The sequence below is a fragment of the Chrysemys picta genome, chromosome 4, assembly GCF_011386835.1.
Source record: "Chrysemys picta bellii isolate R12L10 chromosome 4, ASM1138683v2, whole genome shotgun sequence".
Lineage (NCBI taxonomy): Eukaryota > Metazoa > Chordata > Testudines > Emydidae > Chrysemys > Chrysemys picta.
The window spans coordinates 37,601,099-37,614,385 of NC_088794.1; the positions used below are offsets into that span (position 1 = coordinate 37,601,099).

Consider the following 13,287-nt stretch of genomic DNA (forward strand, 5'->3'; position numbering starts at 1 on the left):
TATCTGGACACCACCTAGCACAGTGGGGTCCTGACCTCAGCTGGGGCTTCTACGTGCTACTGTCATACAAAGAGTTAATGATAATGAAGACACTTCTCCTCTAATTTTGATAAGCACCTGTACAATGGCAATGATGCAATATACGAAGCTTCCCCTCTGACCCTAATGCCCGTCTAGGGGGCCTGCATGAGATATATAGCACCCCAGGAATGTTCAGGGATTTAAATGTGTGCAGTTGCCTTGATTGTTTTTTTCTGGGCAGTCACTGTTAATCTCTGACAGCATGTAACAAAAATTGTAAAACTGCCTTCTCTCCAGGCATTGATATCTCACTCATTGCTGGGGTATTTGAGTGCTTTAAATACACAGGAATGTAATCCCAGGTGCCTGAAAGTTGCTGATTTTGACTAGGAGCTGCCTTTCCCATCCCCTCTCCTCCTCTATATGCAAGCAGACTGTCTAAGGGAAAGGGGAGGGAGGAGGAAAGAGGGCAGTGGAAGCAGGTGAGAAAACCTTTTCTTGGTGCCCACGTGCAAGCACAAGAACGTGGGGGTTGGGAATCTCTTCTGGGAGGAGGAGGGAGGAATTCTGGTATCTTTTGGGTCATGCTCTGTGAAGAGGACCAAGTGGGGAAGGTGCTTTTATTGGGTGAGCACCCAGGTTGAGCGTTCTCATCCACAGCATCCAGGCTGGTGTAGGTAAATCTGGGTCTCCCTGCAAAGCCCTTTGATGAGGCTTTCACCTGCAAAGCCCATGAAGCAGTGAGTAACTTTCCCCACCCACCCAGAACTGAGCTCATGCCAGCTATGGGTGAGGAAGGAGTAAGGAGGTAGGATTTCAGCCCCACAGTGAGGTGGGTTCTGGCCAAAGAAGTGGTGTATGTTCTTGGCCAGGAGGAGTTAGGGGGATGGAGGATTCTTGCTGAGAAGGAAGAAAAAGAATCTGCATTGTACTCCATGCTTGTGGGCCAAGATAAATGGGGAGACATCCTGCTTCCCTGTGGGGGCTTGAGACATCCCCCACCCCACCCCCAAGCTCCATCTCACGAAGCAGCACTGGAGCAAGAGCAGTAAATAATGGTATAATCTACCTGTATTAGTGGGCCCCATGATCCCAGGGAATCTATTGCTGCAAATCTGGCAACATTGTCTGACTTTGCCTGTGCTAAGGAGAGTGAATGGCCAACTGCACAGCTTTATGCTTCGTACAAGAGACGGTACATTCAGCAGCAGAGTGACACATGAGGGCACTGGCTCGGTTCCGATTTCAAAGGAAGAGTGCCACCTGCTGAATTACCAATGCCGCTTTCTGCAGCAAGTGTGCACTACTTGAGCTCTTCCCTCTAAAGCACAACAGATCCTACAGGTTCATGGTGAAAAGTGACACTGTGTTGTGCTCCGGGTCACAATTGACTGACCTTGGACAAGACTCACTTAAGCAGGCCTCTTCCTCAGCTGTTTCTAAGGGGACCCCAATTTGTGTTTCTCTCTAAGGAAAGAACTACTCTGGCACCTCTAAATCCAGTCACTGAGGAGAGGAACATCTGCCTCACAAGGCTCTCTGTTCATGAAGTTTTCCTCCTTTGGGCTGTTTGGCCTTCCACATTTGCGAGTGGAGTCAGCATCAGAATCCCTCTTCTGTCTCTGTGGCTCCGTTTAGCGCTGCTCTTCTGGCATGATGGAAAGTGTGCGATTGCTGGAACTTAAGCTAAATGCCTGAATTTAATTAAATAACAGCCTTATCATTAGTAATTGCTCTTGGTATTTTTATTGCAATAATCTGAATCCTGGTGAGCTCACTCGGCATTAGCATAGCTATGATAAGTGCTTCTCCAGAGTCTTCCCTACAAACAAATGAAATGATACTCAACCTGGCTTGGAGCTAATTGCTGCTTTCAGTGGAACAGCCATGCAAAGATCTCGTCAGATCTCCCCAGCCTGGGGCTTGTGGCCTGAGTCTCCCAAGCACAACCACAGGCACCACAGCTCTATAGAATAGAGGCCAAAGAGATTTGTTTCTAGCCCAGGATGGTGGCAGCTGTAGGAGTGAGATGCTGAGACAAGAGTGGTCCTGTGGTTAAGGCACTGGATTAACCCCCCATCCTGCATAACCTTAGGCAAATCATTGAATTTCTTTGGGTGAAATCCTGTCCCTGTGAAGGGATTTTCACTAGAACTGGGCTTGAATCCTTTGTGGCTCAGTTCCCCATCAGTAGAATGGGGATAACAACATTGCTTTACCTCCCAGGGTATGGTGAGGATAAATGAATCAATGTCTGAGGCGGTCAGATATGACAATGATAGGGACCGTATAAGTACCTAGCTAGGAAGAGGTCAACTGGACGGAAAGTCTCATGCTGTTTGATTTTCCATTTTGTGCAGGTGTGCTTCCCACCTGCACTTCTGCCAAGGTGACCCACACAAGCCCACACTATTCCAGTCCTTGAACTTGTCACCACTTTTGCCAGATTGTGGTGGAATCTGGCAAACTAGGAGATTGTGGTGGAACTAGGAGCTGTACTCTAGGAACATGGGCTACTGTGATCCCTTGCTGGGAGACAGCAGTTCTGACATCTTTTGGGCCAGGTTCTATGAAGAGGACTTGGGGACAGGGTGAGGAATGGGGCATCTGAATCTCTGGGAGGCATGTACAGGTAGAACCCAAGTAGTGCAAGTTATGCTTGTGAGCCTGCAGACCAGTGAGGATGCTCTATAAAACAGCTGCTTATCAGCAATTTAAAATTGACCATTGATTGTTTTGTTTCAGGGAAGGGCTAGGTCTACACTACCCCCCTGAATCGGCAGGTAGAAATCGATCTCTCGGGGATCGAATTATTGCGTCTCGTCGGGACGTGACAATCAATCCCCGAATTGACGCTCTTACTCCACCAGCGGAGGTGGGAGTAAGTGCCGTCGACGGGGAGCCGCGGAGGTAAATTTTGCCGCTGTCCTCACAGCGGGGTAAGTCGGCCCCAATACATCGAATTCAGCTACGCTATTTGCGTAGCTGAATTTGCGTATCTTAAATCGACACCCCCCCCATAGTGAAGACCTGTCCTAATATGTCTCAGTAGCCTCCCTCATCTACTGAGCTCCAAGTGAAATTATCAAAATTTGTCTCTGAAAGGAAAGAATTGGGTTTCTTTTCCTGCAAACAAATGAACAAACAGTTCAGTGAAGATACAGGAAGGAATAAAATGGATGCAGCCACCTTGAGGTGCTTGCTTTTCACTGAGTGGACTTAAATGTCCTTTACAAAGCGTGTCTTTCTCACCAACAGAAGTTGATCCAATAAAAGAAATTACCTCACCCACTTGTTTCTCTGGATAAGAGCTGGATGTTTAGTGCAGAGCAGAGGGGGGAATGCAGTGTCACCCCATAAAAAGAAACAATAAAGTTAAACACCCTGAGTGCAAAAATAAGATGAAAATGGTCTCCCACTCATACAGCATTTGAATCTCGGTAACCTTGTTTGTTTTATTGAACTGAGGCAGTTTGGTGTAGGTGCCTTTCAGGGCTGCAGCTGAGATCAGATTAATCAAGAAATGAAATTCATGTTGTGAGGCAACAACTTATTTTGAGTGGAAGGGGCAGTATGTTATAAGGGTCAGGGAAATCCCAGCAAGGAACAGAAACAATTCCATGTTCCACATGGAGCACAGCTCAAACAGCACATTTTGAACACTGAGTATTCACTACAAATGGCTTGGGGAAACTCCTTTCACTGAAATTAGCTTTATATCAACTATTGGTTAAAGGCTGTTGAAAAACAAACACATTTTTAATATCCATGAGCTACTTGTGGGCAATTTGCATACAGGAAGAGGGCTGGATTCACTTAATCAATTGTTCATAATGATTAATTTAACCAGTTATAGTTAAGAGATGACTCCACTCTTTGCTTATAGCAGCCTGAGCCCTGCTATCTTCTGCTATCTGAGTTCCATATTCCCAGCAGTCCTTCTATATTTGGACCATGGACCTACAGAAAGTTGGTCAGTATCAAGTGTTGATGGAGATGGTATGAGAATAAGCTGCTGGCAAGACATGCTTCATCTTAAACCCCCTTTTACCACCCATCGCTAAGTCACTGATGGTAGTTTTCTACTACTAACCCTGACATGCCCAGTTCAGCATTGCGTTCTCTGCTTTTAGGGCTTTTTAGATTCCCAAGAAGTCTTCTGAGTTGGGTAAAGGCATTATTACATGATGGGTGACTCCACTCCTTTCTGATCCCTTTGATACAGACCTATCAGACTGCAAAGGACTTTTCAGACTCTGGATTCCTGAAACAAACCTAGAGTAGGCTCCAGAGGCAAACATATAATGAATTACATAGCTCCTTGAGTAGATTCACAGCATTTTTATTCAATTGCTTTAAAGGTGCAATACCAAAAGTGCCTTTCTCTCTCACACACACAGACACACACTCCCCTCCATATTTGTCTCCTCTAATTGCAGTAGTTTTCCAGCTGGTACAGGGAGCAGGTGTTATGGCAGCATTGCTCAACGATTCCCCTCTTGTCTTGCTGGTATTCCTGTTGTTGGAATGGCAGTTCTTCCACTGAATTCTGCAGATGGCCATTCACTACCAGGAAAAAGAAGAAAACCTTGTGGAATTATATATAGAATTACCTTTGACTGTTTTATCTCAGCTGGGGTACCTCTTTATAGTGATCAGCATTTCCTGTATAGAGCTGATTGGAAAATAGGGGGAAACTGAATTTATTTTCCCTTTATTAGAGACCCTGTATTTAAGGTGATCAGATGTCCCGATATTCTCAGGACTCTCCCAATATTAGGGGCTTTGTCTTATATACACAACTATACCCTGCTCCCCGGAAAGAAAAAAAAAGTGTTCTGATTTTTCACACTTGCAATCTGGTCATGCTACCTGTATTTCATGTTCCAACCAGGTTCTGTAATTCATTAGAGGGGCCATGCCTGATGGGTATTGGCAATACTAAAAGGAAGAGGGTGTGGAATTATTGTGGGGGACTTGTAGAGATGGAGAAAGATCTTCTGAGCTAAATGAGGTGCCTGGCTGGTAATAGACTATTGTAAAAATGTGCTGCTCTGTTACATAGAGATGAGTTAGGCTGGAATTGCAAATATCTCAGAAGGTCCTCATCTTGTGAGCCTGAGCAAACAACTACACTGCCCAAGGGATTGTGGGCAAATGTTAGTTGTGAGGTTGGATGTGTTGCCTCTTGAATCTTGAATAGCCTTTTCGTCTTCACTGGCTGCATGTAGCCTAGGGATGACTGGAACATGGTACATATTTATGTTTGGTGAAAAGTTTTTTGGGGGAAATGGAGGACTTTTACAAAAAAAATTCCAAATTTTTGATTAACTGAAATTTTTTCAATAGAAATATTTGGCTTTTCAATGAAAAACGTGGAAAACTTCAAATGAAATGAAAATTTTTGCTTGGAAGAAAAAAAAAGCAATTGTACAACTACAAAAGTTTACATGGAAAAATTGTGACCGTTTCCATTATTGCATCACTTTCTCCTGGCTCTTTGTTTGTCTTTGTTTAGTAGTTCTCTGGGGCTCTCTGTTTTATGTTTGGAAATCTCCTAGCACAAAGGGGCTTCCTGTTCAATTCAAATTTTCCAGCCAGTCCTTTTACTGTCAAACAGAATAGCTTGGAAACAAGCCCATTCACTCTGCACCTCAGTCAGGCAGATGCTACAGGGCCACTGGCACCCAAGTGAGCTCCTGATTTCGACACCATGACATTTTTGAATGGAGGAGCCTCTCTTCCCCTTGGAATGCACCTGAAATCTTGGGCTACCATGTAGACAAGCCTTGTCCTTCCTTCAGATGGTTTGTGCTCAGCCAACTGGCTGAGAAGAGCCGTGGTGCCTGTCAATACCACTTTCATGTCAGCCATTTGGCAGCATGAAGCACTTTATGAGCCCATCAGGAGCTGGGAATGGCACTGTTCCCAGCCCCTGCTTTCCAAGGGAGGAGACAAGTGTGAGCCTTCAGTGATAATTCCTACAGCATGTTGCTTTACTGCAGGACCACCCAGCCAGCCTTTGCGTTTTTTTTTTTTTTTTTTTTTTAAAAGCTTCATTTGAAATTTGATTTTCCAGTATTTGTACAATGGGGTCCAGATCCAGGCCTAGGATCGCTAGGCTCTACAACAATACACATTAATAATAATAATAATTAGCATCATTTCTTTGCTTCATACATTTTTGCTCCATTGAAGAGAAGAGGGCTGCTAACATTTCAACAGTGTGCCCTGACGGACAGATGGAACTATTAAGACATGCTGTGCCCTAGTTTTCTCCCTGCCAACACTTGCAATACAGACTTCCCCTTTCCTCACCAGCCACCCTGTGATGGAGAAGCATCTTCTCACTATGATTCAGCAACATGCTTCATACACATGTATACATAGCCTGCGAGTTCCTGCATAAAGAGAAGTGGTTTGCAAAGGGAAAGAAGCTGATGTGAGCTGCAGGGGAGGCAAGTGGGACTGCTGGAAAGAACTGACTTACCTAGGGGCTGCTCGAGGTCCCGTCGGGCTTTGGGAGAGTAGAAGAAGCCCCGTTCTCCACACACCAGATAGAGGGCCTCCACTAGGTGTGAGCCGCAGAGGTGCTGGTTGGCAGCAGCATGGCTGATAGGGGGGCCAGAAAGAGCAAGGAGGGCCAGGAGAGGCAGTGATCGGATCCAGAGAGCCATGACGAGAAGGGCGAGACCTAGGAAAGCTAGGAGGGGGAAAATGAGGCAAAGAGTGAGGGGGAGAATGAGCTAGAGACAGGGAGGGTGGGTAGGAGAGCGTTTAATATGAGACTTAGTCGTCGTGCATCTTAAAGCCTTTAATTCTTTTGGCAAGAGAGTCAACGCAAGGTGATGGAAGGGCCCCTCTAACAATCCCACAGAAGCATGGGTGAGAGGGTGCTTTATGAATCCCAGCCACAGGGAAACTTTGGTGCCTCCCATGTGATATTACATTAATAATAATACATTTTAAAAAACAGCTCGTACCCAGTACGAATGGAACCCAGTCAAGTAGAAAATGGCTCATATCTAATTTATCGCCCCCTGGCCTCTTCCCCCAAAGAACTTGACTGGACCCTAAGTGCCTGAGTATGAAATAACAGAGAACTGCTCTTAACTCCTGCACATCAGCCACAGCTTGGAGCCTCGGGGAAGAATGCGAAGATAGCCTATGATCTCCCTAAATCCTGGGGCAGCAAAGCAGTCAGGGCTCAGTGGGGCATATGGAAACCCCAGTCATATTCCCTACACCAGCGCTGGTGGGGAGAGGGCTTGTACTGTAGGAGCCACAACAGCACCTCTGCAGCAGCAGAGGACCCTCCTACAGCAGGATGACCCTTCTATGGCTAGTTATGTTAGTCATGTGGTGCTAGTTAGGGGATGGCTACTGCACACACCAGGATCTGGGGCATAGTCTTTTGAACGGAATGCTGCAGTCTTCTGCCATGTTAATCCCTAGGTGCACACAAATGGGTGAAACAGACCTGATCAGGCAGCTTCTGCTTATCCATAGAACAGGTACAACATGTGCCATAGCGGTGCCAGCTTCCCTACCCATCCTACCAACGCATTTCAGCCAGGGCCTGGATAAGGAGGCAGTCCACAACGCCCAATTATAAGGAGCTGGGTTTTTTTATTATTATTATTTCAGCCTGCATTTAGATGTGGGTTTCTCCCCCTTCTAGCAGGTTGCCCCTGGCAATGAATATTTTGTGGGGAAAACACTCAAGATGGACTTTCACTGTTGAGCCTCCGCGGTCACCTCTTCCCACTTGCCCACCTGTGCTATGAACATCACAAGCCAACACCTTTCACTGGCACTACATTCTCCTAAGAAAAGGGCTTGGGAAAAAAACACAGTTAGAGGCTGAGATGATGGTGATAGAGAGGAAAATGGACTTACCTAACTAGGTGGCAGCAGGAGAAGAAATGAGGTCTGCTTGGAGAGGCAAGAGTTGCTTTATAGTGACTTCCCTATCCTCCTTTCACTGTATTTATATCCTTTTGCATTTGTCCGAACAACATAGAAATTAATCAGAGCTCCACCTTCTCAGCGATGCCCTGGCCAAAATTTTTGCTGCCTAGGCACATTAAGTCCTCTCTGCACAGTGTCAACACGTCTTTAGGAGGGTTAAGATAGAAGCAACAGTTTGCAGTTTCCATCTCATTTCACCTGTAGCCTGTTTTCGCTTTGCAGAAGCTCTGCCTGGAGTTGTGGTGACCCTTTTAGCAGGAGATAATGCTGCTATTAAAGCTCTAACGATTACACTAATGCTGGGCAATAGGCACTGCCGGGATTGAGGGGGCCAAGTGGCTGCCAGTCTCAACAGCTGTTTCTGAAGTGTAAAATTAGACAAAAGCAAACATGTTAATATGTTAGGTTAATTTCAGCCCACTGAGTAACTGACGATAGGCCAAGCTGTTGATGAGACTGTGCTAGAGCTAGGTGTTAAAGAGGAAAGAAAACACTTCATTAGAGGGAAGGATATCTGTCTCTCACTCACTCACACACATGTATATATAAAATACCAGAAATTGGATCTTGGACCCGGAAAACATTTCTGATGAAAATTTCTGCTGCCATGTGATTTTCTGTAGAATTCTACTCCATTGCTGGCAATTTTTAAATCAAGATTGGATGTTTTTCTGAAAGATGCTCTAGGAATTATTTTGGGGAAATTCTATGGCCTGTGTTCTACAGGAGGTCAAACCAGATTATCCCAATGGTCTTTTCTGGCCTTGGAATCTATGAACCTCCTTTTTTTTTTTTTTTTTTTTTTTTAACGAATCAGGTTTCTTGCCTTCAGGGTTCCAATGGAAAACTTAAAACTGTGACCCAAATGTAAACCAATGCACTGTTGTCTGCAGAAAACCTGAAGGAATAGCTTGGAGAGGTGGGAGCTACCCCATTTATATTATTAGCTTGTTAATTCTGAATCCTAATGATAACATTTAGCATATTATAATGTGAGGAGAAATTAAAATAAATAGAATTTAATATCAGAATGAATAATGGAGGGGCTATTGTATTGACTACATTATTCATAGTCATAAAAACAAAAATAAAACGAATTCACCATAAGATGATACAGAATTTCTACTAGAATGCTCCAGAACGTAGGGAGCTAAGTGCAGAATTTATGTTTCTCTCTCCTCAGAATATATGGGAGTCAGGAGGTTGCTGTCATTCTAGGTTTCTTAGGAGTTCATATTGAATGCATAATGGCTGCTACATTTGCCTGTCCAGATGCTACGTTACTCTGGAAAGCACTTGTAGCATAAAAAGGTGCTATATAAAACTACACACTGCAGACAGGGCGTGGGTTTTTTTTTTATTATTATTATTCTGTACTTCCGTACTGGTATCCAAATGATACAAAATCAATAGGGAAAATAAAACCGGTGGACATCTCCGCTCCTCTTAAGAGGTTTATTACCTTTATGTCTCTATCGCACAGCAATAAAGGGAATTATGGAAGATAAAAAGCATGAGGAGTAGTTGTTTGGTTCATGGTAGAATACAGGGTGGGTGAGAATGAGCAAAAGAGAGACTGAAGGAACATCATAGGGAAATCCCAGAAGGAGTTATAGGTTCAAGTGCAACCAGCTCAGATGCAGGAAAGTTACCAGACATCAGCAGAACCCCCCTATGTATTTCCAAAACCACAACTTGGATCATATCTTACTCAGGGACGGTGCAAGGAAGTTTCGCGCCCTTGGAGAAACTTCCACCTTGCACCCACCCCCCCAGCCCTGCGGCAGCTCCCCGCCCCCCCTCCGCCCTGAGGCGCCCCCTCCCCGCAGCAGCTCCCACCTCTGGGGAGCTGTGCGGCAGCTCCCACCCCCGCTCACCTCTGCTCCGCCTCCTCCCCAAGCACGCTGCCCCCACTCTAATTCTCCTCCCCTCCCAGGCTTGCAGTGCCAAACAGCTGATTGGCACCGCAAACCTGGGAGGTGGGAGAAGTGGAGCAGCAACGGCGTGCTCGGGGAGGGAGCGTAGCAGAGGTGAGCTGGGGTGGGGACCCCTGCGGCAGCTCCCCCCCCGCCCTGAGGCACCCCCATGGCAGCTCCCCGGGGAGCCGTGCGGCAGCTCCCCACCCCCGCTCACCTCTGCTCCGCCTCCTCCCCGAGCACTCCGCCCCCGCTCTAATTCTCCTTCCCTCCCAGGCTTGCAGCACCAAACAGCTGATAGGCGCTGCAAGCCTGGGAGGCAGGAGAAGTGGAGCGGCGACCACGCGTTCGGGGAGGGGGCGTAGGAATGCCGTAAAAAAAAAATTGGGAGCACCACTTTTTGGCGCCCCCAAATCTTGGCGCTCTAGGCAACCGCCTAGTTTGCCTTAATGGTAGCACGGGCCCTGATCTTACTTTTGTCTTCAGTAGCTTCCTCTTCTTCTGGCCTTCCTGAAACTCATCTTACTCCCCTCCACTCGATACAGAATTATGCTGCTACAATCACCCTTCTTTCTAATTATCTGATCACAACACACGCCTTGTCACTGACCACTTTATTGATTTGCTCTTGCCCATTGTTTCCCAAAGTGTTGGGCGTGGGTGGAACTCCCTGTTGTTCTCCAGTCTCTAGCTGGTATGGTTGAGAAGAAAACCTTCAGAACATGAAGTGAGTTGAACCGCTATAGAGATGTTTGCACCTGAGTTTGCAGAGAGCCTGAAACAATAGCTCTGAGGTGTGAGATGCTCTGTTCATGTCAATGGGTGCTAACCAGATGCCAATGATGATACTTTAAATGTCAACACATTTAATTATTTCACTGCTCATCAAAGAAAGGAAAGAAAGCATCATACTATGTAGATCCACACCATCATTACACAAAGTATGTGAGGTCAAAAGGACTAACCAGCAAAGGGGCAGGGGGCATTAGTTTCATTTTCCTGAAAGTAAGCTCAACTTTCAAACACTGCTGTAGCCTACCACAGCAGGTTGCAGCTTCTTGCCTCACCCTCACAATATGGCTCCAGCTACTGTACATCATCTGAGCTCACTTCCTCCTGCTCCCGTGCCTGCTGCCGCCAATCCACTTGTGCCACCCTCTTCAAAACACACTTTTTCTGCAAAGACCCACAGTAAAAGAAATGCATTTAAAAAATCTGGACTCCTTTGATTGGACCATCTTCTGGTACCCTGTTACACTATTCACTGGAGTTACAGACGCTCAGCATCTCTGAAATTCAGGACCTTATATCTCTTAATTCTCTCACCTGTTTAATCTCGAAATTAAGGGCCTGATTGTCTTCTTACACCTGTATAAATCAAAATTCCTTTGAAATGAGTGGAGTCAGACCAATGTAAAAAATGATGAGAGCTGAATCAGTCTAAATTACCTAAATTAATGGCCTAAAGTCCTTAGGTAAGGGATCATCTCTTCCTCTGCTATCAGTGCTCTGTAGTAATAACTCCTGTTTGGCATTTTCATGTTTTTAGGGAATACAGTATCATGTGTTTGCTAAATGACTCTGGGAGCAGAAAGTCTTGTGAAAAGTGGCAACCCTCTGATACATGGATGGAGAGGGGATTTATTTACCCACATAGATCTAAGACAAGGTTATCAGTCATGTCCTCTGCTATAGATACTCTCTCTCTCTCTCTTTCTCATGCTGCCATGACATTCAAACAAGTTAATAGCATCTCTGCACAATATGTAACATTATCCCCATCAACCCCCTCCCACGGTCCCCCCAAAAGCCTTTTGATGCACTACTGAGTGACTTGGCAGCATATTCAGGCATAGGGGCTTGGGTGCCAGGAAGATCTGAGTAGAGTAAATTCACTTAATCAGGCCTGCTTTCCACTGGGCTATGATAGGGTATTACCTGCTTCCTAGAGTAAATCCAATGTTCAGGAGATTTTCAAAACCACAAATAGAAACTGGGTGCCTACCACATCTCTGTGTCTTTGGCTATCTCCCCCAATATACTGATCCAAAGTAATGAATCCCACAGCCTGTTAAGCTTCTGACATTATGGGTGGCATTGGCAAAAATATATAAATGACTTAGGAGCGCAAGTCCTGTTACAAGTTAGATGTTTATAGTTCCCCCTCCTGCAATGTGGTTAGGTGTACCCTATCAATATACTGCACATCTTAGGCTCTTGAAGAACAATAGTTCACTAAACTGATTGCCTCAATAATATCCTATAGCAATGAGTTCCATAGGTTAATGACAAGAGGTGCCATTTTAGAAAAGTGTTTCCTGTTTATCTGTTGTCTTAGTGCTCCCTTGTTCTTGTATGATTGGGAATGAGTCTCCGCTATGCCATTAAATATTTGCTTAGATTTTTGTTTATATCTCCTATCCCCTTGTCTTTTCCACACCTTAGAACAGTGTGCCTTGAGCAGAGGCACCGTGCAAGGCTGTCTGCTCTCAACCCTGCTCTTTGTCAGTTTAATCACTAGTGACAGCTATTAAGCATCAAAAGCATCACGGTAGGCAAGCCAGACTGTAAACTCTCTGGGTGCCTGTGACGGATTGCTGCAGAGAAGAGACCCGGATCTCTTTGTTTAAAGCCTCCATCCTCACACATATGGCAAACTCTGGAGGTTTTAAAATGAGCTTTGATAAGCAGGACCCTTTCAGCATCCTGATCCTTCCCAGAAAAGTCTGAATGCAAGAGGTGGGTAAGAATGAGCAAAAGAGAGACTGAAGGAACATCATAGGGAAATCCCGGAAGGAGTTATAGGTTCAAGTGCAACCAGCTCAGATGCAGGAAAGCTACCAGACATCAGCAGAAACCCCCTATGTATTTCCAAAACCACAACTTGGATCATATCTTACTCAGGGACGGTGCAAGGAAGTTTTACGCCCTTGGCGAAACTTCCACCTTGCACCCACCCGCCCAGCCCTGCGGCAGCTCCCCGCCCCTCCTCCGCCCTGAGGCGCCCCCTCCCCATGGCAGCTCTGTTTTTACAGATGGGGGGGAAATGATTTGGGGGAAAATTCAAAATTTTGAAGTTGTTTTGGAGTTCAAAATAGACCCATTTTCCACTTCATGCGAAAACTTTCTATGATTTTTTTTGCCCAAAAAATCATTATCAATTCTATTGCATTTCAAACATGGGCTTTCAGTGAATGAAAAATATCAACAATGATTCTGATATAAATTTCAATAAAATGTTGATAAAAATATTCTGAAAAAATTTGTGCAAGAAGGACAGTGTCAGTGAAGACAAATTTTTGCAAAAAGTTGAGAGTTTGAAAGAAGGCCATCTTTCAATGAAAGATGTCTGAAAAATCTCGACCAGCTCAGTCAGTTT

The 13,287-nt window shown here is 45.3% G+C and overlaps 1 protein-coding gene across 1 annotated transcript; it reads right to left on the bottom strand.

Annotated features, from left to right (window-relative positions):
• Nucleotides 1-4,191: 4,191 nt before the first annotated feature.
• Nucleotides 4,192-8,343, bottom strand: INS (insulin). Its single transcript, XM_005312381.4, has 3 exons — nt 7,921-8,343; nt 6,512-6,724; nt 4,192-4,587 (listed from the first exon to the last, which is right to left on the bottom strand). The coding sequence occupies exons 2-3, from the start codon at nt 6,696-6,698 to the stop codon at nt 4,451-4,453; spliced, it is 324 nt and encodes a 107-aa protein (XP_005312438.1). The 5' UTR covers nt 6,699-6,724; nt 7,921-8,343; the 3' UTR covers nt 4,192-4,450.
• Nucleotides 8,344-13,287: the final 4,944 nt, after the last annotated feature.